General features: G+C 38.5%; 1 protein-coding gene across 1 annotated transcript; it reads left to right on the top strand.

Moving 5' to 3' along the window:
• Window positions 1–8230: 8230 nt before the first annotated feature.
• On the top strand, window positions 8231–26105 carry LOC6033753 (HEAT repeat-containing protein 1 homolog). Its single transcript, XM_038253097.1, has 4 exons — window positions 8231–8323; window positions 8376–9592; window positions 16657–18009; window positions 22274–26105. The coding sequence occupies exons 2-4, from the start codon at window positions 8386–8388 to the stop codon at window positions 25966–25968; spliced, it is 6255 nt and encodes a 2084-aa protein (XP_038109025.1). The 5' UTR covers window positions 8231–8323; window positions 8376–8385; the 3' UTR covers window positions 25969–26105.
• Window positions 26106–26687: the final 582 nt, after the last annotated feature.

The raw sequence follows: 26687 nt of genomic DNA, 5'->3' as shown, positions 1-26687 counted from the left end.
TATTTTTGTATTTTGTATTTTGTATTTTTGTATTTTGTATTTTTGTATTTTTGTATTTTTGTATTTTGTATTTTGTATTTTTGTATTTTTTGTTTTTGTATTTTGTATTTTTGTATTTTTGTATTTTTGTATTTTTGTATTTTTGTATTTTTGTATTTTTGTATTTTTGTATTTTTGTATTTTGTATTTTGTATTTTTGTATTTTTGTATTTTTGTATTTTTGTATTTTTGTATTTTTGTATTTTGTATTTTTGTATTTTTGTATTTTGTATTTTTGTATTTTTGTATTTTTGTATTTTTGTATTTTGTATTTTTGTATTTTTGTATTTTTGTATTTTGTATTTTTGTATTTTTGTATTTTTGTATTTTGTATTTTTGTATTTTTGTATTTTTGTATTTTGTATTTTGTATTTTTGTATTTTTGTATTTTGTATTTTTGTATTTTGTATTTTTGTATTTTTGTATTTTTGTATTTTGTATTTTTGTATTTTTGTATTTTGTATTTTTGTATTTTTGTATTTTGTATTTTTGTATTTTTGTATTTTGTATTTTTGTATTTTTGTATTTGTATTTTGTATTTTTGTATTTTGTAATTTTTGTATTTTTGTATTTTTGTATTTTTGTATTTTTGTATTTTTGTATTTTTGTATTTTTGTATTTTGTATTTTTGTATTTTTGTATTTTTGTATTTTGTATTTTTGTATTTTTGTATTTTTGTATTTTTGTATTTTTGTATTTTTGTATTTTTGTATTTTGTATTTTGTATTTTGTATTTTTGTATTTTTGTATTTTGTATTTTTGTATTTTTGTATTTTTGTATTTTTGTATTTTTGTATTTTTGTATTTTTGTATTTTTGTATTTTGTATTTTTGTATTTTGTATTTTTGTATTTTTGTATTTTTGTATATTTTGTATTTTTGTATTTTTGTATTTTGTATTTTTGTATTTTTGTATTTTTGTATTTTTGTATTTTTGTATTTTTGTATTTTTGTATTTTTGTATTTTTGTATTTTTGTATTTTTGTATTTTTGTATTTTGTATTTTTGTATTTTTGTATTTTTGTATTTTTGTATTTTTGTATTTTTGTATTTTTGTATTTTTGTATTTTTGTATTTTGTATTTTTGTATTTTTGTATTTTTGTATTTTGTATTTTTGTATTTTTGTATTTTTGTATTTTTGTATTTTTGTATTTTGTATTTTTGTATTTTTGTATTTTTGTATTTTTGTATTTTGTATTTTTGTATTTTTGTATTTTTGTATTTTGTATTTTTGTATTTTTGTATTTTTGTATTTTTGTATTTTTGTATTTTTGTATTTTTGTATTTTTGTATTTTTGTATTTTTGTATTTTTGTATTTTTGTATTTTTGTATTTTTGTATTTTTGTATTTTTGTATTTTTGTATTTTTGTATTTTTGTATTTTGTATTTTTGTATTTTTGTATTTTGTATTTTTGTATTTTTGTATTTTGTATTTTTGTATTTTTGTATTTTTGTATTTTTGTATTTTTGTATTTTTGTATTTTGTATTTTTGTATTTTTGTATTTTTGTATTTTGTATTTTTGTATTTTTGTATTTTTGTATTTTTGTATTTTTGTATTTTTGTATTTTTGTATTTTTGTATTTTTTATTTACCCCAATTACCCGCACTGTTCCAGTACGCAAAATCTCCTTCCTTCCTGCGACAAAACTCTTTCTGGTGGGCGGCATCTTCTAACAATAAGGTTGCCTCAGCATCCAACATCGCACGAACCCAAGAGTTATGCCACACAGATGAATTCAAGCTGTACGCCAAATGGAAAATGATACAAGATTATAACGCAGCAGCAGCATCACAACAAGGAACGGAAATTTCATGAAGTATGAAAACTTTTGCTTACTTATTATTGCCTCAAAGTTTTTCCCAGCCCCCATCCTGTCCTCCTCTGAAGACAAGAGGGGTCATGCGCCACTTTTCCATTATCATCAGCATCATGCTGTTGCGTTTTCCATACAACAAGAACTAAGAGAAAAGGGATGTTGTTCAGGAAGAGTTGCTTTTTCATCTTCCGGGGGCGAGGCTGCAGAACTTTGGTCGGAGTTTACTCCCACTTGTTAAAATTATCGTCAAGATAACGCAATTGTTGAGCACGTACACACTTTTGCAGAGAGGACGGGGAGGCATTAATGTAAATTTGAAGAAAATGAAGACGTTTTCTAGGAAGGGAACAAGTCCTGCGAGGGCTGGGGAATCAATGATCTGGTTGTGGCCAACCAACTTTGCTCCCCCTGAAGAGCCCTGGAGGGTTGGAGACAGTTTAAAAGTGTAATCACTTCCGGCTTCTGGATTCGTTTGAGCTGAGATGAAACCCCCATGGCCAGAACCAGTTTAAGTTCTGGTTTCAAGAAAAGTCCCGGAGCAAGGAGCGTTGATTAGCTGTTCAAGGTGTGTCTGGAGTGTCGTGAAGGGTGGCAAAGTTTTCAAAGGCTTTTTAATGGTCTTTGAAAACTTTGTACATCTTGTTTCAAATCTGCGAGGAAATAGAAAGATTGTCAGGTTGTCGTTGATTTGGTGTCTGACGTTAAATATCTTATTTTTGATGCTACGCATTTTTATTCGTTTTGTTTTTTCTTTTATAAACTAGTCAAAACAGCAAATTAAGTTTCGCAACGATACTCACGCAAAATTCTCAAGTAAAATTTGTCGCACCCTCATCCGTTATCTAAACTGTCTCGATTTTCAATTGCTTGATCTAAAATCATTGCCTCCCCCCTCCGGGTTATCCGATAGAAAGTTGAGCGAGGTGGTTCCTGCCGAAAATTGGGTGCAAATTGAGTTTACTGCAGAACGGAAATTGAATTTGTCATCGAGTCGCGAGACATGCTCCGAATCAAAAGTCTCCGCTGCTGGCGGGTTGATCTGCATAGACCCACTTTTGGAGGGATTTTCGTTTTTTTTTTGGTAACTGGAGCTCGAGCCTCGCTGATAACATAATTTCAGGGGATTTGCCGTGCTGTCCATGCAAATTAGCAGTCTACCTTGGGGTGTTTGCCACTAGTGATTTGCTAAGACAAGATAAAATTCGTGTTTTTAAGATGGCTGGTAGCATGGTAAAACAGCATCCGAACTCCTTAGGGACCAATCACACAGGGAAGCCCTGGAAAACATCGATAAATTATCTAGTCTAATGATTAAAGCATTACCCATCGACGTGTTCCACTTGTGTTAAGGCTAGGTCCAACAACAACAGGTGGCAATAAATTTCCAACTTAATGGTAAACTGTCAATAGAAGATGGCACTCTTTGAGGTGAGCAGCATGGTTGAGGAACAGATGCTGACAAGTCACGAAAGAAGTTTTTTTTTTCAAAAAGAGAGTTGAACGCTGTGATAGAAACGTTATAAATTAAGACTAATTAGTTGCGGTTTGATGTTTGGTTTTAAGAAAAATGTAAATTTTTTGCCTCGTGTTCAAAATTAAAATAATTGCCATTTTTTTTATTCACAATCTATAATTTACGTTAAACTTTGTTCAAAATTTACCACAAAGGATTTGAAATGATCTTTACTTTGCTTTCATTCATAACAGAAAGATCTTGACAGTTCGTAGTTGATCCATGATAAATTTTTGTCATATCAATTTAGATTTTTTGCTTTTAAATGAAAATGTTATAAGAAATGGACTTTAACTTCAACCCTATTTTTTACAGTTGAAGTCGATTTTTGGGACCAATTCTATTACTTTTGACCTTTTAATTATCCTCCTAATTTTGCGGAAAGCGTTAGAAAATTTCGATTTGGCTCTATTTTTCTCACAAGGATTTTTTTTTTATTTGCAGTGGTCTAACTTGAAACAACAAACCAACAACTTGTAACGGCATCGGTTGAAACATGCTCCAAAAATCATCTAATTTTGAATCTCTTAAAGGCATTGAAAAGAGGCACTAAAGAGGTCCTAATAAAAATAAGTGATGAGTAAAAAAAAAAACAGACTACCTACAGACTTTTTGTCAAGATTATACAGACACCGCCTTTGAGGAAAATGGCATCCCTCTACAATGGCTTTTTCATGGCGATCAGACCCGACCATTTGAGGTTATGTAAATCCAGACCATTTTTTAAACTGCATGTAATTTTAAATAGATAAGTCGGATCTTGAAAACTTTTAATCCACAAGAAAGGTCATTACAGTACCTTTCTAAAAATATATAATATGGCAGGTTTCCATGCAAAAACCACCCTTTTTTGCAAATTGTGAAGTTTATATGCAGCACTTTTTTAATCATAACTTTTGATGTGCTTTACTAAACCTTATACATTTTAATAGGGACTTATGGGACCCCAAGACAAATCGTATGAGGCTAATACGGTCAAAGTCGGCTCAGTCAGTGACGAAATATTCCAGTGACATTGATTCGGTACACATGTCTACATACAGTCAAACACACAAACATTTGCTCAGCTGGTGATTCTGAGTCGATATGTACAAATGAAGGTAGGTCTAGGAGGTCTAACTAAAAAGTTCATTTTTCGAGTGATTTTACAACCTTTCCTCAGTAAGGTGAGGGAGGCAAAAAGAGATCTATGGGCTTATTTTGGCCAAGATAACCGCTTTCTCTATGCGAATTTCCAAGATCTAGGGATATTTTTTCAATGGCCCAATATTTACCATGTTTCAATACATTTCCTAAACTTTTGAAGCAAGTTTTGTCATGGTCTTATCAATTGGTGATAATTCTAAGTTGTATCTGAACAGAGACAGCAGTTTAAAGATAGCTTTAATGTATTGAAAATTGAACATTATGATTAATAATTATATTATAGTAAGTAATTAATTTTTGTAAATATTTTTTGAAATTTGAAAACAACTTCAACAAAGAAAATGGCATCTAGTAAATGTTAAAATTTAAGAGTTAAAAATTACAAAGAAAATTATGTTTTTCATAGGGAGCTATGTCCACGCATCCTTCCTACACTGTAGATTCTGTGAAATGTAATCCGTTCATAGAATTCTCTCTGCGGTTAACACATCGCAAGAAAAATTGGGTTTTCAATAACAAATATTTTTAAATGATCTTTTATCTCCATTTGGGTCATTACCACCAACTGGGGCAAATCAGAACTACTGTCTGAATGAGTGCAGAAGATTTTATACCATTAAATTTTGGAAATCGGTATACTAATGAGTGTTGTTTTGTTACTGTTCTAACCGAAATAAATTAACAATATCAAAACATTGTGCCAAAAATGTCTAAATGGTTGCCCTAAATGCCAGCACCAAAGGAAAATTGATAGAAAAGATGATTCATTTTGAAATAAAAATCAATATTTAACTTTGATGTATAATACCTAATCTTTTCAAATATTATTCAGTCAAGAATCGATTATCCGAAAGCCTTGGCAAAATTTCACTTCGGATAAGCGAATCACAAGAAAACATTTTTTTGGTTGTCTTATTTTTGATTGTCGAGCTTAAGGATGACCCTTAAACTACTCTAAAGTGATTTAGAATTTTTAAATCCAAGATGGCGGTCAAAATGGCGGGGATGAAATATTAAAAAAAAATATTTTTTTAATTTAATGGGCAATCAACCATTCAAATTTTACTAAAATAGGGTCGCAGAATTCGAATTTCATGTTGAAAATAAGAAAATAAAAAGATACGTAAAACATTTATTTTTTCGTGGTTCGATTATCCCATACAAACCAAATACAAACCTTCGGATAATCGAGGCTTCGGATAATGGAGTCTGGACTGTACTGTTAAAACTCTATCGATAACTAAGTATTTAGCTGTTCCACTTTTTTACGACCAATTGCGAATTTCCAGACAAAAATATATAATATATATATTAGGGTGGGTCATTTTTTTCGAAAGTGCTCGGATCCGGCTGAAATAAGGTCCATCTTGTAGAGGGTACCCTTAGGGACTCTCATACCAAATTTGAGCTCATTTGGTTGAAAACTGGCTTGTCGCTCGGGGGTTAAAGTTTACATGGAAATTACTATGGGAAATGTGTGATTTTACTTCAAACGCTCCTACAAGCTAAGCGACAAACTTTAGTCCACACTTACACTAGGTAGCCGTGTCGGGGGTGGTCCAAGGAACATTTTTCTCTAAGGGTTCATGGTCATCCGTTCAACCCTGAGCTTGCGCAAAGCCGAAACATCCGGCGACGCCGGAATCCTTTAAAATATCAGTTTTGATGGTCAGCGCATACTACGAAACTAAGATTGCATCGTGTGACAGAATGAGAAACACGACGCCAAACGTCAACTCACTAAAATGGAAGCAATAAATGAGGGTGTTCGCTCTCCCAACAAAGTGTTTTTAATAAGAAAATTGAAAATAAAGTTCACCGGATCGGATCAAAAAGTTGAGCCCTGAAGAGAACATGGCCTCCGAACCCGAGTTCGTCGTTGAGCAATTCTGGAGAAATTTGCGCGCGAGGAATGCGAGAAGCGGGCCAGCTGCGGCAAGCGATCTTCGGCGGACTCTAACTCAAACATGGATCGGGACGGAGAAGAAGTTGATGAAGTGCCGCCAAAACGGCAGAGTCTGCCGAGAGCGACGAAAAGTTTAGCGCCATCGGGATGGACAGAACAGGGATGGATTGGCCTTAATGAAGCGGTTATCACCGGCTTACCTAAATAATATTCCATGTAGTAAAATACTAAAAAAGTATAGCTGTTTTTTTTTATTATTTATTTTTTGGACCAATAAGTTTCACGAACGTATTTAACATTGTATCACTTGTACTTCTACTGCACGCACTTCTTGACCGCGTTGTTGCAGATGACACGGCTCTCGTAGAAATCAATCACCAGCTTTGAAACGTGCTGGCGGACACTCCTGGACAGTTCAGTTCCACCTCGTCGAGTCCCCTCCAGCGATCCTGGAACAGCCTTTCGCCGTCCTCTTCGGTCACTGCTTCCAACTTTTCCGCCACGTGTCCTTTTTCGAATCCGTTCTTGGCCTTCGTGCGTTTGGCCGGAACCACCGGAGGCGGGGCTGTGACCTCCGGCGATAAACTATTCGTCGCTCTGTCGTTTTGGCGGCACTTCATCAACTTCTTCTCCGGCCCGATCCATGTTTGAGTTAGAGTCCGTCGAAGATCGCTTGCCGCGGCTGGCCCGCTTCTCGCATTCCTCGTGCGCAAATTTCTCCAGAACTGCTCAACGACGAACTCGAGTTCGAGGCCATGTTCTCTTCAGGGCTCAACTTTTTGATCCGATCCGGTGAACTTTATTTTCAATTTTCTTATTAAAAACACTTTGTTGGGAGAGCGAACACCCTCATTTATTGCTTCCATTTTAGTGAGTTGACGTTTGGCGTCGTGTTTCTCATTCTGTCACACGATGCAATCTTAGTTTCGTAGTATGCGCTGACCATCAAAACTGAGATTTTAAAGGATTCCGGCGTCGCCGGATGTTTCGGCTTTGCTCAGGGTTGAACGGATGACCATGAACCCTTAGAGAAAATGTTCCTTGGACCACCCCCGACACGGCTACCTAGTGTAAGTGTGGACTAAAGTTTGTCGCTTAGCTTGTAGGAGCGTTTGAAGTAAAATCACACATTTCCCATAGTAATTTCCATGTAAACTTTAACCCCCGAGCGACAAGCCAGTTTTCAACCAAATGAGCTCAAATTTGGTATGAGAGTCCCTATGGGTACCCTCTACAAGATGGACCTTATTTCAGCCGGATCCGAGCACTTTCGTAAAAAATGACCCACCCTAATATATATGATTATGTTCCAATTTCGGGAAAACCGGGATAAAATTTTAAAATTCCTGAAATTCACGGAAATTTTATTATATCTCGAGAAATCCCGGGATGGACGCACTAGACAAAATTATCCGTCGGTATCGTACATTATCACGTGGTCTTCAAATTTTCAATTTTGAATTACATCATAAATAAAAGAATATTTTTCAGATCATCATTTTGTGGAACAAAATTGCAAATCAAAATGGAGACGCATGATTCTTTTCATTGTTTGTTCATCGCATCGCAGCGAGCGACATCTGTGCTATCGTTGCGTAATTATTATATAACTCCACTCGAATCCAACAGGTGTCACCCCCACCTTGACGAAAGTGGTTTGCGCCCTGGCTAAAACTGATCTAGGGAACTTTTTGAACTTCCCTGTTTATTTTCGCGTTTTGTCGTTTCTCTCCTTCTTCGCGTGCACGAGGGCAGACAAAAAAGGGGAGAGAACTGTCACAACAAATAAATCCGCCGCGCCGCGATTCACGTGTTTGCTTCGAGTTTTGGAATTTTGTTGCTTTTCGGGTTTAATTTTGATAGAATTTGTGATTTTTTGGTGGTAAATTGCTGAAAAAGGTAAGAATTAATTATTTGCCAAAAGCAGTAAGTTAAAATGCAATCATTTCAGGCGCATCACGATGAGTACAAGTTTGGCAGCCCAGCTGCAGCGGCTGGCGGTTCCGGCGACCTCGGCCCTGTACGACTCGCGCAAGAAGCCTTCGATTTTGTTTGACGCCCAGGCGGCCGCCGGCAAGGACCGGGAGGTGATTTACGACATCGGCATCAGCGGGCTGCAGGAACTGGTCCAGTTAAACTTGGCGTTTTTGCAGTTTGAGGACACGCTGTTCGGGAAGACGTCGATCGATTTGCAGCGTTCGGTGGAGAACAAGGAGCTGAACCGGAAGTTGGACGCAAGCATCCGGAAGTTCTTCTTCCACCTGTCACCGTACTTTATGCTACAGCCGGCGCACAAGTGTTTGGAGTGGTTGATTCGGCGGTATTCGATCCATGAGTTTAACCGGGCGGATTTTGTTAATTTGATTTTGCCGTACCATGAGACGCTGATCTTTGTGCGGTGCGTCCAGGTGCTGCACATTGCCGGCAAGAATGATCCGTTTGCGTGGCTGCATGGCGTTAAGAAGAGCGGCGCTCCGTTGGCGAAGAAGTCGATTGTGAACCACGCCGCAGGATCGCTTGGATTTCTGCGCAGTTACGGAGAGTTCCTAGAGCAGGCCGTGGCCGAGCTGGACAACCGTGCGAACGTGCTTCAAGCCATGATTGCCTTCTACTGCACAACGACGATCGGAGTGCTGGACGGAGCGGACCAAGTCGGGGAGAACCTCGTAGTAGCGATCATCAAAACCCTGGTCAAAGGACTCAGCTCGAAGGCGCTGGATTTCACCGCGGCCAGCTACATGATCGTGGGTCACCTCGTCTCCAAAGCCACGCTGGCGAAGAAGACGCTCGAGAAGATTCTGCAACGGCTTGCCGTCCAGATGCATCCTTCGCTGACCGGAAACGCCGTCATGCTGATGGTTCTAATTCTGCAGACCCAGCAGGAACAGATCGGGGAGCTGTCGGACGCGGTGATTGCCACCATTATGAGTGCCAAGTGGCTGCCCCAGGCGCTGGGACGTGTTAAGCAGGAGGGCGTCAGTGTGGTCACACTGTTGCGCGCTGTTCTGGGCAAGTGCTTGAGCAAGATTTGCCGTCAGGATGAAGATTTGGAGCTTTGCAAGCGGTTCTGCGAAGGGTTGCTACTGGAGATTACGCTGACGGAGGATGAAGCCAGGGTGGTCATTCAGAGCGTGCTGGATTCGTACTTTCACAAGGGCACGACGGCAGGTGAGACATTTCCTAGGTCAACTTTCAAAAGCAATAATCAAATTTAACTTGAAGTCACGTGCTTCCCAAATGCGGACGTAAACTTTTAGTACCTAGAACAGTTTGAAGTCTCCGTTCCGTTCGTAAGATTATCGCGGTTTTGTAGACTCAATCTTGCCGAAATTTAATTCAAGTAAGCTGAGAGAGTCGTTTTAGGTTAAGCATTTTTATCCACTCGTAAAAACATACACGCATACACACGCTAGTTATGCAAATTAGACCAGAATTATAAATAAAAAAATCTTTATTGTGGTGTATTTTGCGGCCCTGAAAAGTACCATTTTGTGCTCTGCAGAGCACTGAGGATGTGATGCGATGTTTTTATTCATTTTTCTGGTGGTGCTTCGCAGAGCTTCAATGATTGAAGCACGGATCGAGCACCACCGGTCATCGGGATGCTAGGACATTTTGCATGTTAGAGCAGAGCAGTTATTTACAAAAGTCAAAGTAGTGATGTCACAGCAGCCTCAAAAAGCTGTGCAATCCGTCGCCCTGAAGACCAAAATGTGTTCCTGAAAGGCCTGGGTTGGACAAGGGGTGAGGGCAACTCAGAAGAATTGGGCAATCCTCACCCTCTTCCTCAGAGGATCCCAACGGTCCGGCCATAGAGAGATTGTCGAGAAAGCAATGTGCGCTTCTTTTGTTGCTCTGGTCCCTCTCTCTCTCCTGCTGCTGCTGGTCTGGCCGGTCCGACGTCTGAGACGTGAATGATGGGTCTGAGCACTGACACGCGTTCTTTTATATTTAGGTTGGCCCTCTACTTCTCCTCCTTTTTGCGGTGCTTGGGTGATTTTCCCCTCAAATTAGGTATTTGACATTCCCGTCCGTGTTTGGGAAGCGCTCAATTTGCTTGCAAAATATCTGCATTTTGAAAGCATTTTAAATCATTGAATTGTTTCAATAGTAAAATTTAATAGCAAATTTCTGAATAATACAAGTCGAAATTCAAATGTTTAAAAAAATCTGAAATTAAGAAATTCGAAAATTCAAATATTTTTATAATTTACCTTGCCAATTGCTAACATTCAAAAACAATATTTTTTTCAAAATTAAAAATGTTTGAATTCAAAATAAGGAATTTAAAATAGCGGAATTTAAGAATTTAAGAATTTATGAATTTAAGAATTTAAGAATTTAAGAATTTAGGAATTTAAGAATTTAAGAATTAAAAATTTAAGAATTTAAGAATTTAAGAATTTAAGAATTTAAGAATTTAAGAATTTCAGAATTTCATAATTTAAGAATTTAAGAACTTAAGAATTTAAAAATTGAAGAATTTAAGAATTTAAAAATTTAAAAATTGAAGCATTTAAGAATAAACTATGAAAATCAAAAAAGTTCTGAAACTAAGATTTTTGAAACATTTCTGAATATTTTGATAATTTAATTATTTTTTCAAAAAATATCTTTCTACGGGTTAAATCCCATCTAAAATCAAAGGCGGAAAGCCAGCTTCTGTTACGTTCAATATAGCTCATATTTGGGATTCGACCACAGTACGCCCACCGGAACATGCCCCAATAATCATATTTGTCAACAGAATGTCTACATCTTCTGAAAAAGCTTGAAGATTGACAATTTAATGTATCCAGTATAAAATAAAAATTAAATATTTTTTAAGAATTCTCATCAGAAGTCTCATTCAATCCTGGTTTAATTTTTTTTTTTCAAAAATGTTTCACGATTACGGATTTGAGCATGAGCATGAGCATGAGCATGAGAGACCACCCATGGTTGTCCTTCTCCGTTGCTGAACAGGACCGTAATATCCTATCAATACAACTGACCATACGCTTAAACGATCTAATGGTGTTTCCCTTATCAACAGCATGTATGAATGCGTTGAAAAGATAAAACATCAAGATCATTAAAACTAGATCTGAAGCAAATAGGTAACAGTCATTGGCCACCAACGGCGCCCGCCATGTCAGTTTGTAGATCTCGAGGGAACGGGACGGGAATGTTAGTTAGCACAGGCTGCTACAAAGGGTGGGTTCTATACGATATCCACACCCCCGCGTGTGCCGGAAAACTACTTCTACTTGGGATTTTGTTAGTGGGAAAGGGTAATGGCCAGGATTCATCATAAAGGATGATGATGCGACCCAATAATCAATAAATTTTGTTTAATGATGTGATGTATTATGCATTCTCAAGGCAAACAGTCGGAGGATGCGGATGAGGTTATTCCCGGTTATTTGGTGTTGAGTTTAGCATAAATGATTCAATCTTAGACAGCCGGCTGTGGAAAGATAAAACAAAATAAAATGCGAAAACGCGAAACCGCTCGGACCGAAAAACACACACAATCGGGGGGGAAACATAGACGGAAACGGCAACGAAAATCCGGCTTGTTTACCGCGACGCGAACCGTTCAAATTCTCCAAAGCAACTCTGTTTCACGATTACGGATTTTTGGGGGACAAATAAACATTTGAAAGTTAGCGTCGATATGTCCTATAACCGGGCAGTGGAGACGGTTAAGTTTTTTTTCACAACGATGATGTTGACTCCAAAAAAATCAAAAACAGTGATTTTTGCCTGACATTTAACATATCGTAATCTCGGTTTAAGTTTTTTGATTTTTTATTTGCATGTCTGCAAAGTCGAGAAACATCATTTTCATTTAACTATGATCTTTTGCGAGCAAGCAGTGAACAAGAAAAGATAACCATTTCCGATTTTAAAAGGGCAGAACTAAACCTGGAAGCCAAACGGGGGGCAAGCATGAGGCGTTAAAAGAAATGAATTCAACGCGATATTGGCTGCGAACAAAGGAGAAGTAATGCCAAGGCCAAATATGCCTTCAAAGATGCAAAAGCCGATGTTGATAAGGGGTCGTGCATAAACCACGTGGCCTTTTTTTGGAGAATTTTTGACCCCCCCCCTCCCCCCTCATGGTTTTTCGTGGTTTCACGCAAACCCCCCCCCCCCCTATATGGCCACGTGTCTTTTTCCTCCCAGGTGAAAAATCTTTAAAAAAAAACAAAATAAGTATAGATTTCAAAAATGTTTATCCACAAATGATGTACCGTCAGTGGTGGTGACTTTTGGTCAAAAAACGATATTACTGTTGTTATTTTAACACAAAAAAAAACATTTCAAATTATATCGAAATAAATAATGTTGGGGAATGCTCCTGAATTTACCAACATTTTCCCAGAATATGGCTAGTATAATCACACCGTTCATAAATGCCAATCGTTTTAAAATTAACTGAAACTCACTCTTTAGAGGGGGTGACATTGGGTCAAATAGAAAACATTTTAATTTGTGTAGGTGCTGTAACACCATTAAAACCAATTTAATCATATATAAAAAAAAACCGAAATTCACTTAAAAGTGTGAAAAAGTATGATATCACAAAGTTTAAGGTAAATAATAACAATTTATTGAAATGGTACAGAAAGTAAAAACTATTCTCAACAAAACAAGCAACTAAGTAAAACATATGTATACAAAATTATGGAATTGCAGTGCAATTAATTGCATCCAGAATAAATATGCTTTAAGAATTAAAGCTATTTTGATATATAAACAGCATTCATGATTTAATTTAAATGCGCTTTTAAATATTTTCTTAAAATCGAAATTAATTAAATAGAAAAGTTTTGTTTCAGGAAAAAAATATTTTCATTTTATTTTAAGGAAATATCTAGTTATGAAAGCTCCTAGTTAATATTTATTTTATTCCAAACATTCATAAAAATCCAAACTAAAGCAACTTTTCATTTTAATTAAGCATGATTGATTCCAATGATTCAGTGTGTCCAAAAAAGTCGAGCTGTTTAATTTTTTTCTCCATACAAGAATCAGAGACAGGGACAAACATTCAATATTACGACCTTTTGAAATGTCAGTCTTAATTTTTTTTTGATAATATTGATTTCGAAAAGATCGGAAAATTTCACGATAGTTTTATTTATAAACATTGAAAATCGCACCATTACCTAGTTGCTGAGATATCGACATAAGAAAATTATGGGTTGTTTGGGTAGTAAACATCCATTTTTCTGTTTTAAAATCTTTGCATGGCAATATCTCAGCAACAAAGCAACAAAGAATTTTCTCAGCATTTCAAAAATATTTTTTTTCAAAATTGGGCAAACATGGGCACTACATTTTTTAAATTAATAACTGCAACTATTTTTAAAAAAAGTTACCTAAAAATAGCTATAACTATGAAAATTTTACAAATGTACTTTTAGATTGCAAATTCGATTTTACATCGAAAAATAAAATTGAAATTAAGTTGCGGTCAATATTTCGATTTTTTTTAATTTGTATTGATTCAAAAATTCATAACTCAAACAACGATTTTTTGCCCGTTCTGGAAATTTCTGAAAAGTTGGCAAAATTAAAAAAAATTAAAATAGTGTTTTTTTGCAAATCATGTTTTAGTGACAAAAAGTGAAATTAAAAATCAGCAAAGTAAATTACCGTTTATCATTTTTTTTCAGTGTAGTCCTTATCCATACCTACAACTTTGCCGGAGACACCAAATCGACCAAAAATTTCTTCAAAAGATACAGATTTTTTAATTTTCATTGCTGCCAATTTTGTATGGAAAACTATATGGACAAACTAATGATGCAAAATGGCTTGGGCACCAAAAAAGGTTTCAGACGGATTAAAAAAATCAAAAATTAAAATTTAAGAATAAATACCGATTTTGTATAGAATTGCTCGGAAATCGATTTCGTGTCTTTGGAAAAGTTGTAGACAACGCGCTAAAAATCATTCTTATAGTCATGGACATCCAAATTGTTTAAGTCTTACTTTTACTTTAAATTGATTTTGCTATCGACTACGTGTTTTGATAAATTTAAAAAAGATTGAGCTAAAATTTGGAATTTATTTTACATTTTTTTTCAGTTGTTTAAATAGGCAATTATCTACGATTTAAGATTTTTGATTTTGGTTGCTGAGATATTACCTCAAAAAAAAAAAAAAAAAAAAAAAATAAGTTAATTTTTCAATCTTTTCAATATCTTGGAAATTATTAACACTGGGACGCCCAACGCATGTCCAATATACACGGATGCCAAAACCTCCCTAAAACGTTGGAACGGTAACTTCAACTCACAGGTTTTCGGGCTTGTCTCCGCGGATTTTCGGGCGATTTTTTTAGTATAGCAAACAAAAGTTGGAACGACGTTTTTGATCGCATAAATTACAGATTTGATTAAATCGAGTTCTGCAAAGTTTAAGGATCATCTAGACATCCTTAGAATTCACTCAAAAAAAATGTCCCGGTTGGTTGAGTTATGCACGAGAACCAGCGAGTTGAAAATACCGTTCCATCTTTTTTAAGGAGTTTTATTTATGTTGATCTTTAACGGCATTGTATTGAAATTTATTTCACAAATTGATATCGGCATTTAAAAATTAAGTGACTCTTTAAAACTTAAACTATTTTAATGTGTCTTTATATTTGAGTGGTTTTATCTCAAATATGAACTTGAGGGTATAGTATATTTTCTCAGCTTAAAGAAAAACTAATATTTTCAGGAAAGGGCACCTTTGGCCCCTATTTTTTAATCTTTAAATTAATTGAGAAACAAAAACAATGTTTGCTTGAAGCTCGTTTTTTTTCTCTAAAAATCTAAAATGTTTGCCCATGTTTCTCTTAAACTCAAGAGATGGTCCCTATTAACATAAAAAAAAAAAACTTAAAAAAAATACCTACAACTTTGACGATGGATAGTAAACGTGTATTTTATGAAATGTTATGTAATATAACAATCCGAATTGTGTAACCCATGAAATAAGGAATATATTTTAGACCAAAATATTCATCAAATTTTTTGGTAAATCTTAAAGTATGTATCGTTAGTTTTTCCGTTACTGGTTATTTTTTAATGTTAGACGTTTCACTTGCAAATGAGGTAGTGAAACTGAAATTTTGCGCGATAATCCTGAAATTGGGGTTTTTAGTTTCTTTGTACTTAAAAAAATATTGCATGAGAGAGGAGATACAAGATATCTTGAGTTTGTTTTAGGTGTCAAAAGGAAATCTTTCGATTAAGATTCTTCGATCACTTATAGGACCAGCTACGGTAATTAGCTAAGATCTGAGATTTTGAATTTTTTTTTTTCGCAGAGAATCATTTTTATACATATTTAGTTTTTTGCCTTGTTGCGAAAATCTTATAAAATTGTCAGCAATATTTATTTTTTAAGTTGTTCCAAAATAGAACTATCGAAGACTAAATCTACTTTCAATGCAAATTTGCAAGCACATTTTCAGCTACTTGATAGCATCAAAAAAAAAAAATGAAATTGTGTTTGCATTTTGGTACGCATTTTTTAGGGTATATTAAATTTGGATACTGTCACTTTTTTTTTTAACAGCTTTTAAACTTTTGCAAGACGTAGTTACATGAGTATTAAAAAGTGTACATTCAATAACAGGCTCAAAGTATTAATATGAATCTGCCGAAATATATAATTCAATATTGAATTGGAAAATATTATGACATTGAAATATAAGTAATAATTTTAAACACAATAATTGTATGGTTTTGAAGTGTAACAAAAAATGTATGCATATTAGTAATTTCAAAGCGCGTATTTTTTTGTTTTTAAGAAAAGATTTTTTTTAAAGGTCACGTGGTCAGCCGTCGACCCCCCCCCCTCCCCCCCATGGCTTTTCATGGTTTTTTTCGGTCGGATTTCGGACCCCCTCCCCCCCCCTAAGGAGACCACGTGGTTTATGCACGACCCCTAAGATACAGGATAGCGTTTTTCGCCAAGTCTCGCATACCATAAAATGTTTTTCAAACCTTCTTTATTGAAGCTATGCGACTAATTAACAATTACAAATTTACCGATGGAAAATACGTGATGTTGAAGAGCATGTCATTAATTTAACAAATCAAAGTTGATGATGCCAATCAGGTACTGGAAGTTTACGTCCGTGTTAGAGAAGACCCCTTCTTCTGGATTATTTTGATGTTACATAATATCACCTAAAATGTAAACAAAAAATAAAGTAAACTCTCTCTTTTCTGCATTCATTACAGGCGACTTACCCTCCGCCAGCGACGACCGCTCGTCCTCGTCGGAGATCATCAGCCTGGACTCGGACGAGGAGGACTTTGAGCGCAAGGACGAGTGCGTGACGCGGTGGTACTCGGACTTTCTGAAAGCGCTGGAGAACCAGTACCCGGCGGCGTTCGATCGCGTCGTGAAGCGCACCATGCGGGGTCACTTTTCGCAGAACAAGCGGAACGCGCTCCGGAATGTGCTTGGCTTCCTGATGCAGGCTTCGTACAGTGAGCAAGACACGAATGTGTTTGAGAACCTGTTTCACTATGACGTTGATCGGCGGGTGGATGCGGTGCGGTATTTGGTGCAGAACTTCCAGAACATTAGCTTGAAGGGGGAGGGGAATTGCGATTTGCTGAAGGACAGCTTGAAGGAGCGATTGGAGGACGATAATTGTGATGTGATCGCTGAAGTGTTGAAGTTGGACGCCGGGGAGCTGGTTAAGCTGATTGGAAAGGATGAACTGATTACGAAGCTGGTCAAGTTGAGTTTGAAATGTTTGAGGGACACGGAGCGTTGGGAGGGAATCACGCCGAAGCTGATCAACCTGTTGACGGACAAGCGCCTCTACTCTGGGACTAACCTGAACAAGGTGATCATCGCGATCTACCCGTTTCTGTTTCCCGATGAAGACGATCCGATTGGTGCCGCGATCGCGAAACAGGTCCTCGCAACGGAATTTAGCCGCAAGTACAACGTCCTCATGTTGTCCGTCAACAAAATGGAGAACGTTGACTGCCAATCGCTGCTCGAAACCCTGGAAGAAATGCTCGGAACCGGCACGCACTTCCACGCCATCCAGGTCTGCTTCAACGTGTTGCTTGTGACGTCGTCACTGCCCAAAGAAGCGCCACTCCCGCTGGCAACCAAAGTTCTTGACTTTGCGCTGCGAATGCTGAGCGGAAAGTTTAAGTACGCTCCGTCGTCCAGCCTCAGCTGCCTCAAGAAGAACCGGCTGCCGATGGACATTCACGTGATCGTGACCGGATTTCTGATCGATCGCGTACAGTTCAAAACGGGCCACCTGGACTTGACCAACCAGACGGAGTCGCTGCGGTTGCAGTTGAAGATCTTTGCGCTGCTGGTTGAGCGGTACTTCTCGATCAAAGAGGAGCACAAAACGGTCAAGACGGTCTACGGAAAGGAGATCAGCAAGTTCTTGAAGAAGCTGTACCCCGAACCGGAGCGCAGGGTTGAGTTCCTGCTCGGGTTCTACTCGGCGCACTTGATCGAGGCTGCTGGAGATGACAGCAAGGATGCGGTTGTGATTTCGCCGGAGCTGCAGGTTCGAGCTTTTCGACTGGTGAATGCCATGCTGGCGCAAATTTGTGAGTATTTTTTACGGGAAGCTGTCTAATCACATCACACATCGTACATGACACGAACGAAATATTACAGTCGACAAATAACGGTTGACGTGTTCAAATCCTTTCAAAAAATAAAAAAAGTAATATCTAAAATTTAATAATTCCAGAATCGAAAAATTCAATAATTTAGAAAATAAAAATTCTAAAAATAGTTTCAAAAATTTAAAATCAAACAAAAACAATATTTATTTCATAAATTTCATTTGCAGTCCAAACTTGCCTCGATTATCCAAAGTTTTTTTTTTTCAGTACCGCCATTTTGGCTGAAATCTTGGATTCATAAAATCTAAATCACTTAAGAGCAGCCTTTGAAAAATTCAAAACTTTTGAAAAACACAAAATACAAAGAAAATAACATTTTGAAAATTGTATTTTCTATTATTTTAAAATTCAAGAATACCAAAGTTTCAAGATTTAAAAAAAAAATAAATTCTTAAAATAAATATTTCAAAATTTTCAAAAAATTTAGGAACTTAATTCAATTTTTGAGGCTTTTTTTTAATGTTTTTAAACCTTTATTTTTTTCTATCATTTAAGATTTTAAATTCATTTAAAATCTTTGAAATTTATAAAATTTTAGAAATTTATAAAATTTGGAAAATTTATAATGTTTGAAAAAATTTTAATATTTGAAAAAATTATAATATTTGAAAAATTAATGAAATTTGTGAAATTTCTAGAATTTATTAAATTAGAGTAATTTATTAAATTTAAGCAATTTATACAACTTAAAAAATTTATACAATTTATAAAATTTATGAAATTTCATTAATTTATGAAAGTTTATAAATCTATTATTTTTTTTTAAAATTAAATTAAAAAAAAACTTAAATTTCAAAAATATATTATGTTTTGATTTTTAAGATGCTTTAAATTTTTTTTTTGATTTTTAAATTCTTGTGAAATTTTAAAAGGTTATATCATTTATGACATTAGACAATTTCTTAAAATTTATAAAATTTATGAAATTTTAGAAATTTATAAAATTTATTAATTTTATTAAATTAATAAAAAAATATTATTTTTAAATAATTTAGAAAATTTTCGAAATTTAGGAAATTTTATAAATTAATGAAAAATAAAAAAAATTAAACCTAAAAAAATATAAATTTTAGATCTTTCAGAATCTTATGAAATTTTAGAAATTTGAAAATTAAAGATATTAAATTTTATAAGTTAGTTAAATGTTATAAAAAAATATAAAATTTAAGAAATTAATTACATTTTAAAAATTTATAAAATTTTAGAAAATAATGAAATTTATGAAATTTTAGAAATTTTGGATACCTAGGATTTTTTTTTAATTTACGAATTAAAAAAAATGAAACTTAAGAAATTTATAAAATTATAGAACTTTTAAAAATTTACCAAATTTACAAAATTTTAGAAATTTAAAGTTATTTTTAGAAGTTTATATATTAAAAATTTTATAAAATTTCAGAAGTTCATGGAAATTTTAAAAATTTATAAAATTTAAGAAATTTATGTGATTTTAAAATTATATCATGTGATTTTAAAAAAATATATATTTTTTGAAAATTTCTGACGTTTGAGAAATTTTTAAATTTTATAAAGATTATAAAATGTATGATTTTTTTTAATTCATAAAAGTTTTAAAATTTTAGAAATTGTAGAAATTTTGAAATGTTTAGAAGATTTAGAAATTTTAGACATCATCATCGGGACTGGCAACACCAGCCAGCAACAGTCAAGTGTTCGGAGCTCTTCAAAGTTTTCGATTTTTTCGCCGTAATTTACCGTGATTACCCGCGAGTTTGCTGCTCTAGCATGCCAAGGGCCGGCCGTGGCCGTGGCAGTTCGAGTGCGGCCTCGAAAAACCCGCGAAGCTCATCTACCGGCAGAGTGCAGAAAGGTAAACACACCAACGCCGCATCGACCGCCATCGCGCACGGGAGCGTGCCCAGTGACGTCACCGATCCATCGTTTTTACACGTGTCATACCGTCCACGTGAGTCCCCTGTACGGACGAGACAATCGACCCGGGCATCCGGAAGCACTTCCGGCCAGCAGCAGCAGCAGCAGCAGTCCACCAGCACCACGACAACAACCACTTCCAACGTTCCCACCAGCAACGAATTTGAGATGCTGAGTGGAGAAGAAAACAACACCGCCAGTGACAGCAGCAATGCTGACGACGACGATGACGATGATGAACTTGCGCGCAGGCAAGGAAAGCAGAAAAAGTGTAACTCTCCGAAGGAACGACGACCACCTCCAATTTTTGTTTTGGAAACGTTGGCAGACGATATTGACGAGTTGCTTGAGGGACTCCAATATTGTCTCAAAATTAGTAAAACTTCAGTGCAAGTTATTACGCACAATAAACAGAATTTCGACCTGGTGGTGAAGAAGTTGAAGTTGCGAAACTTCAAATTCTTCACATTTGATCCTGCAGAGAAGGTCCCAGTGAAGATCGTCCTTCAGGGATATCCGGACCGCCCGATCTCCGACCTGAAAGAACACCTGTCGGGCATCAAGATTAATCCTCGAGAGGTTAAGGTGCTCTCGAAATCGACAACGGTCACAGGTACGTACACATTGTACCTCCTGTACTTCGATCGTGGGTCCGTCAAAATACAGGACCTACGGCGGATCAAAGCACTGGACGGCTTCTTCGTGACGTGGCGATTCTACACGAAGAATCCGACCGACGCAGCGCAATGCCACCGCTGTCAAAAATTCGGACACTGTTCAAGAAACTGTAACCTTTCGCCCCGGTGCGTAAAGTGCGGTGAGACCCACTTCACCGAAAGGTGCAATCTTCCGCGGAAAGACCAGCTGGGGGTAAACGCCCAGCAGCACAAAGCGCGCGTCAAGTGCGCGAACTGTAGTGGAAACCACACGGCGAATTTCCGTGGCTGTGCCGCGCGGAAAAAGTACCTCGAGGAGCAGGACAAGAAGAAGAAAGCGCCAGCGTCCCGCCAACCTCCGAAGACTTCGAGCTCGAACGCTGCAGCAGCTGGCGGCGGAGCGGTACCATCAACCAAACCAGCGTTCCCTCCCGGTTGGGGAGGTTCGTACGCTAGAGTAGCCGCTTCTGGCGTCGGTACTCCCCCGGGACAAGCTGATGTTACCGGTGATGATCTCTTCACGCTTCCTGAGTTTTTCGCCCTTGCTGGTGAGATGCTCACGCGCTTTCGTGCCTGCCGAAACAAGGCAGAACAATTCCAAGCTCTCAGTGAGCTGATGATGAAGTACATCTACAACGGATAAGCTGTCTTGTGCAGCGAAGTTTTTCGACGTCAACAGACAACACAAACTGTGATTTAGTTTTAAGCTTTTTCTATTTCTATCCTTTTCCTTAGCAAATCTCGAAGGTTTTTTATTTTTTATTTTTCCTTCTCTTGCCAAATCCATTGTTAGAATATCCAATTACATCTAAATGAATTATAGTGTAAACCATAGTTGAAAGGAACTCCAAAACTCTATTAGGTTATAAGAAACACAAAATTGTAAATTGATTATTTACTAATAAGGCTGGTACAAATATTTTTAAAAGTTTTTGTCACCCCCCCCCCCCCCCCCTTCAAAATTGGCCCGAAAAATCAGGGGGCAAAAAAAATATTTTACAACAAACTTCAAAATTTCAATGAAAATTCAAGTGCAACCAGCTGTAATCAAATTAAAATACATTCTCCTGCGTTTAAAATCATTTTTAAGCATGTTTGGATTTATTTAAAAATCTTAAGATTTTTTGAAAATTTTCGATGCAAAATCTTTTTTTTCGATACAATTTTTGTTTTTGTCAGATCTTAGATTTTTTGAAAACTAATGATTGCAAAACAACTGAACTAGTGTAAAATGCATTTTAAAACACTTTTTTCATTGAAATGTGAAGACTATGGCTTGTTATTTAAATTTTTATATTTTTTTATTTTTTTGCCCCCCCCCCCTTGACCTTGGCCAGGGCCGAGGGACAAAAACTTTTTTAAATATTTGCATCGGCCTAAACACTAATTGAAATTGAAAATTGAAATTTTAGACATATATGAAATTCATAAAATTTTAAAAATTCATAAAAAATTTTAAAATTTATAAAAAATTTAAAAATGGGATAATTAATGAAAATTATTGAATTTATAAAATTTATGAAATTTATAAAAAAAATAGAGATTCATGAAAGTATTTTTTTATACTTTGAGAATTGAGATTTCTCGATATTAACATTTCGATCACCGACAGTTAACTAAATCTTTTCTTTCAGCGTTCACCCTACAACCAATCCATCTGCACTACATCATGCTCGGACTGACCTCTTCATCCTCGGTGATCCGCGAGTGCGCCCTGGAAACCCTCCAAACGATCAGCTCCAGCGAGAAATCCTCACTGGACGCCACCTACCGTTCGTTCATCCGCAAGCTGCTCAAACGCCGCGAAGAACTCGCCATGGACGGCGAGCAGCTCTCGCTGGTTCTGTTCACGATCTTCTCCCTGGACAAATCTCAGTCCTTCGAAAAGATCCTCGCCGATCTGCTGGAGCGCGTGGTCAACCCCGTCACTCCGGAGTACGTGGCCGCGGGCGTGCTGGACGTGCTGAAGCTAATGGACGACGAGGACGTGCTCGTGAAGACCGTCGCGCGGGGCGTTAAGATTCTGGAGCGTGCGAGGGTTGGCTTTGGGGTTTATGAGTCGAAGGTGGTTAAGTTGTTGATTGGGAGAATTAATCCGAACACGACGAGCAATTTGGTGCGGGTCGAGCGGTGTGGGAAGTTTGTTCGGATGGCGTTGAAGAGTTACGCGCCGCTGTGGGGGAGGGAGCGAAGGCATTTGTCGGCGTCGATCTTGATGATCGAGGCGATTGGGGAGGAGTTGTTTGGGACGTTTTCGGAGCGGTACGGGGAGGAGATTTTGCGGTTGGTGGTGGAGGCGGCGACGATGTCGCAGAATCCGGAGACGAACTCGGCTGCTGGGAAGATGGTCAAGGGGTTGAAGCTGAACGTGGAGTTGGTGATGGGGTTGTTGGAGGAGATGAAGGTGCAGCAGGGCGAGAAGAAGGGCAGGAGAAGCAAGGGGGCGTTGGTGCCTACGGAGTCGGTTTACACGGTTAGGGAGTGGAAGTGTGGAGTTACGCTGCTGGAGCTGTTGCAGAACAAGAAGCAGTTGGTGAACGCGGGTTTGTTGGTTCCGAAGCTGTTCGAGGTGCTGAAGTACTGTCTGGACTTTGAGGAGCAGTCCGGCGTGGAGTACGTCAAGCAGATGATTTTGTCTTTGTTGCTGCATTGCAGCGTGAAGGTTGACGAAACCGCCGTGGCGGACGCCGTGTTCAAGGTAGAACTGATCGTTCAGTGCATCCGCGGGACGCAGAACCCTCAAACGCATCACCACGCGCTGCTGCTGTTGGCGCACGTGGCCCACCTAGTCCCGGAGCAGGTCCTGCACAACATGATGGAAATCTTCACCTTTATGGGATCGTCGATCGTGCGTCACGACGACGTGTACAGCATCCAGATCATCTCGAAGATTATCGAAACGATCGTTCCGACGCTGGCCGCCGGGAAGTCCGACAAGAACACCAAAGACCGCGTGATTCCGATTTTGAAGATCTTCTCGGACGTGATCTTGGACGTACCGGAGCATCGCCGACTGCCGCTGTATTCCAAGTTGCTGCAGACGCTCGGGGCGTCCGAGTACCTCTGGATGTTCCTCGGTGTCCTGCTCGAGTCGGACGTTGTGAAGGGTGGCAAGAAGGCGGAGGAAGAATCGGAGGAGCGATCGGGTTCCAAGAAGAAGCACAAGATCGAGTCGGAGTACTCCAACTTCAGCAAGCGCCTCGAGATCGCGATCAACATCGCGCACGAGTTCGCCCCGTCCGAGATCGTTGAAACGTGCACCAAGCTCGTCCAGTTCATTCAGGACTTGCCGCTGAAGATCGACACGGTTCCCGAGCGTATGCAGATCGACCTGGCGGACGCGGAGATCTTTAGCGTGGAAGGCCACACGTACAAACAGTTGCGTCACTACCGCTACTCGACGACCATGTTTGTGGGGACGTTGATCCGTTCGACGCAGGTCATCAACAAGATCGCGCTGCTGGACGCGGAAGAGACGGCCGGGATGAAGGTTTGCTACCGGGACTTGATCGTTGGAAGTTTGTCGTACATTAATACGGTCGCGAAGGTGTTGGACAAGATGCGGAGTGAGGGAAATGAGCGGGACTTGGCGTACTGGGAGTTCTCGATCGCCAAGTGTTACGAGATTTTGGAGGGGACGATTTCGCTGCTGGAACCGGACATGTTGATCACGGTTTTCGCTGGGTTGTTGAAGCATCGTACGCTGGTCATTCGGCTGAAGGTGCTGGATATCTTCAACAAGAAGATTCAGTACAGTCAAGAGTTCTTTGACGAGTCGCATCACCAAAAGCTGCTGGACTTGCTACCGGTACTGATGAGCTTGATCAAGGGGATCTTCGAAGAGGAGTCTGTCGTGGGAAGTACCGCGTACAAGTTCAAGATCGCTCAAGAAGCGTACCTTACGCTGAAGCTCTCCTCGAAGATATTGGCCCAGAACAACCCGTCACAGTTCAAGGAGATCCTGTCCGGCTTGATCGACGAGTTGCGCGAGTATAAGAAGAACCCCAACCCGAACCTGCTCGCTTCGTTGATTCTGTGCATTGGTGAAGTCAGTGTCAACGTTGGCGCTCACGCAATCCCCTTCCTTCCGAAGTACATCCCAATGCTGACCAAGTTCATCGCGCATCAGGTACAAATCGAAGAGACGTTTGACAACCTTACGCACGCGATCGTAACTTCAATCTTGAAGATTGTCGACGCGCTGGCGCGTTTCTTGAGCCCGTATCTCAAGTCGATCATCGTCAGCATTTCCAAGCTAAAGGCGAAGCTGATCGGTAACGAAGATCCTCGCCTCTCAAACGTCACCTCCCGCCTCGTCCAGATCTGGGAAAAGCTCGCCGCGTCAATCCCACTCCGTCTCCTCATCCCGGCCATCGAGCAAAGCTATACCGACCTCGTCAAGGAGGGCGCCATCGATGGAATCGGCCCGCTCATGCAACTCCTCTCGACCTCCTTCAACGCGATCCAAACCTCCGAATTCAACGCCCTGCAATCCGAACTATCCGACTTCTTCCTCTCGGCCCTCCAATTCCGCTGCGACAACGCCTCCGGAGCCAAGTTCCTCCCCCAGTCCATCGACATCGCCGAGGAGCACGTCATCAAGGCGTTCGTCGTCCTAATCCTCAAACTCTCGGAAAGCACCTTCCGCCCACTCTACTACAAGGTCTTCGAGTGGGCCAACCGCGACTCCTCAACCAACGATCGCGCCATCACCTTCTTCAACCTGTCCAGCCACGCCGCAGACGCCCTCAAACATCTCTTTGTTCTGTTCGCTAGCGAGCTGATCGACAACGCCGCCAAACTCCTGGACGCGACCAACGCCGCCAAAACCGAATCCGACCTGTTCTTCCCGGACCCGCACAAAAACTGCACCCTCATCCGGTACATCCTGCGCACCCTCCTCAGCGTCCTCGTCAACGACAACCAAAATTTCATCAACTCGATGCGCTTCGACACCCTACTCCAACCGATCGCCGACCAACTGGAAAACACGATCGTCCACGAAGACAGCGAAATCCGACGCCTCGTCGTAGACTGCCTTGCCCAGCTAGCGGTCGCCGTCGCCGATGACACCCTGTGGCGTCAACTGAACCACCAGGTTCTGCTCAAGACCCGCAACAACGATCCGGAGATCAGACTGTTTGCGCTGGAAGCGTGCACGGACATTGCGCGCAAGATTGGCGAAAACTTTGCCCCGCTGCTGCCGGAAACGATTCCCTTCTTGGCGGAACTGCTCGAGGACGAAAATCAGCAGGTGGAGAAGGCGGTGCAGAAGACGATTCGGGAGGTGGAGAAGGTGACGGGGGAGCCGCTGCAAAAGTATTTGTAAAAATATGGTAGGCGATGCGTAATTTTCACAAGTTGAAAATGGAGAAACGGAAATGTCACGCCGGTTCGGAAAATAAAAGTTATTTTTCTTTGTGGAAATTGTGTCGTGTGTGTTTTGTGATGAATTGGCTTCGAAAGAATATCCGTTGGCCCAGGACGAAGGTTAGCATGTGAGTGAATACAGAGTTTGTTTAAAACAAATTACGCTGATTAGTCATAGAATTGATGAAAACCAAAATTGATTTTTTTTGCAATTCCGTCGTGAAACTACTTATTGTCATTCTCGAATGACGAAACGGCCTACTTTTCATCGCCAAAAATAACAGTGCTGGAAAAACTTTGCAGCATCCATTTGAGTTCTGAAAAGTTCAACTTTTCAGCACTTTTTTCGATATTGTATATTTATCTTTACGGCAAATAACATGCAAATAGGGAAACAAAGGTTTCACAAAAAAATCATTTTTTTTTCTCTATTTTCACAATTCCGTTGTGAACTTAAATTCTGTGATTCTCAATAACAAAATCGCCTGCTTTGCAAAACAAAACCACATAGAGTACGAGGATGTTTACTAGATTTACATACGTCGAAATTTCACTTTCCTGTTGTTCAACACAGACACATGAAAAAGTTTCATTAATAAAGTAAAAATCCTTTGTAAATTTGCTGTAGAATTGATATAAGGACCAACAGCTTTCGTAAGCAGTTTGTTTAACTAACAA

This window comes from Culex quinquefasciatus, chromosome 2 (genome assembly GCF_015732765.1).
Source record: "Culex quinquefasciatus strain JHB chromosome 2, VPISU_Cqui_1.0_pri_paternal, whole genome shotgun sequence".
NCBI classification, from domain to species: domain Eukaryota; kingdom Metazoa; phylum Arthropoda; class Insecta; order Diptera; family Culicidae; genus Culex; species Culex quinquefasciatus.
This window is presented reverse-complemented; position numbering and strand designations above follow the sequence as displayed.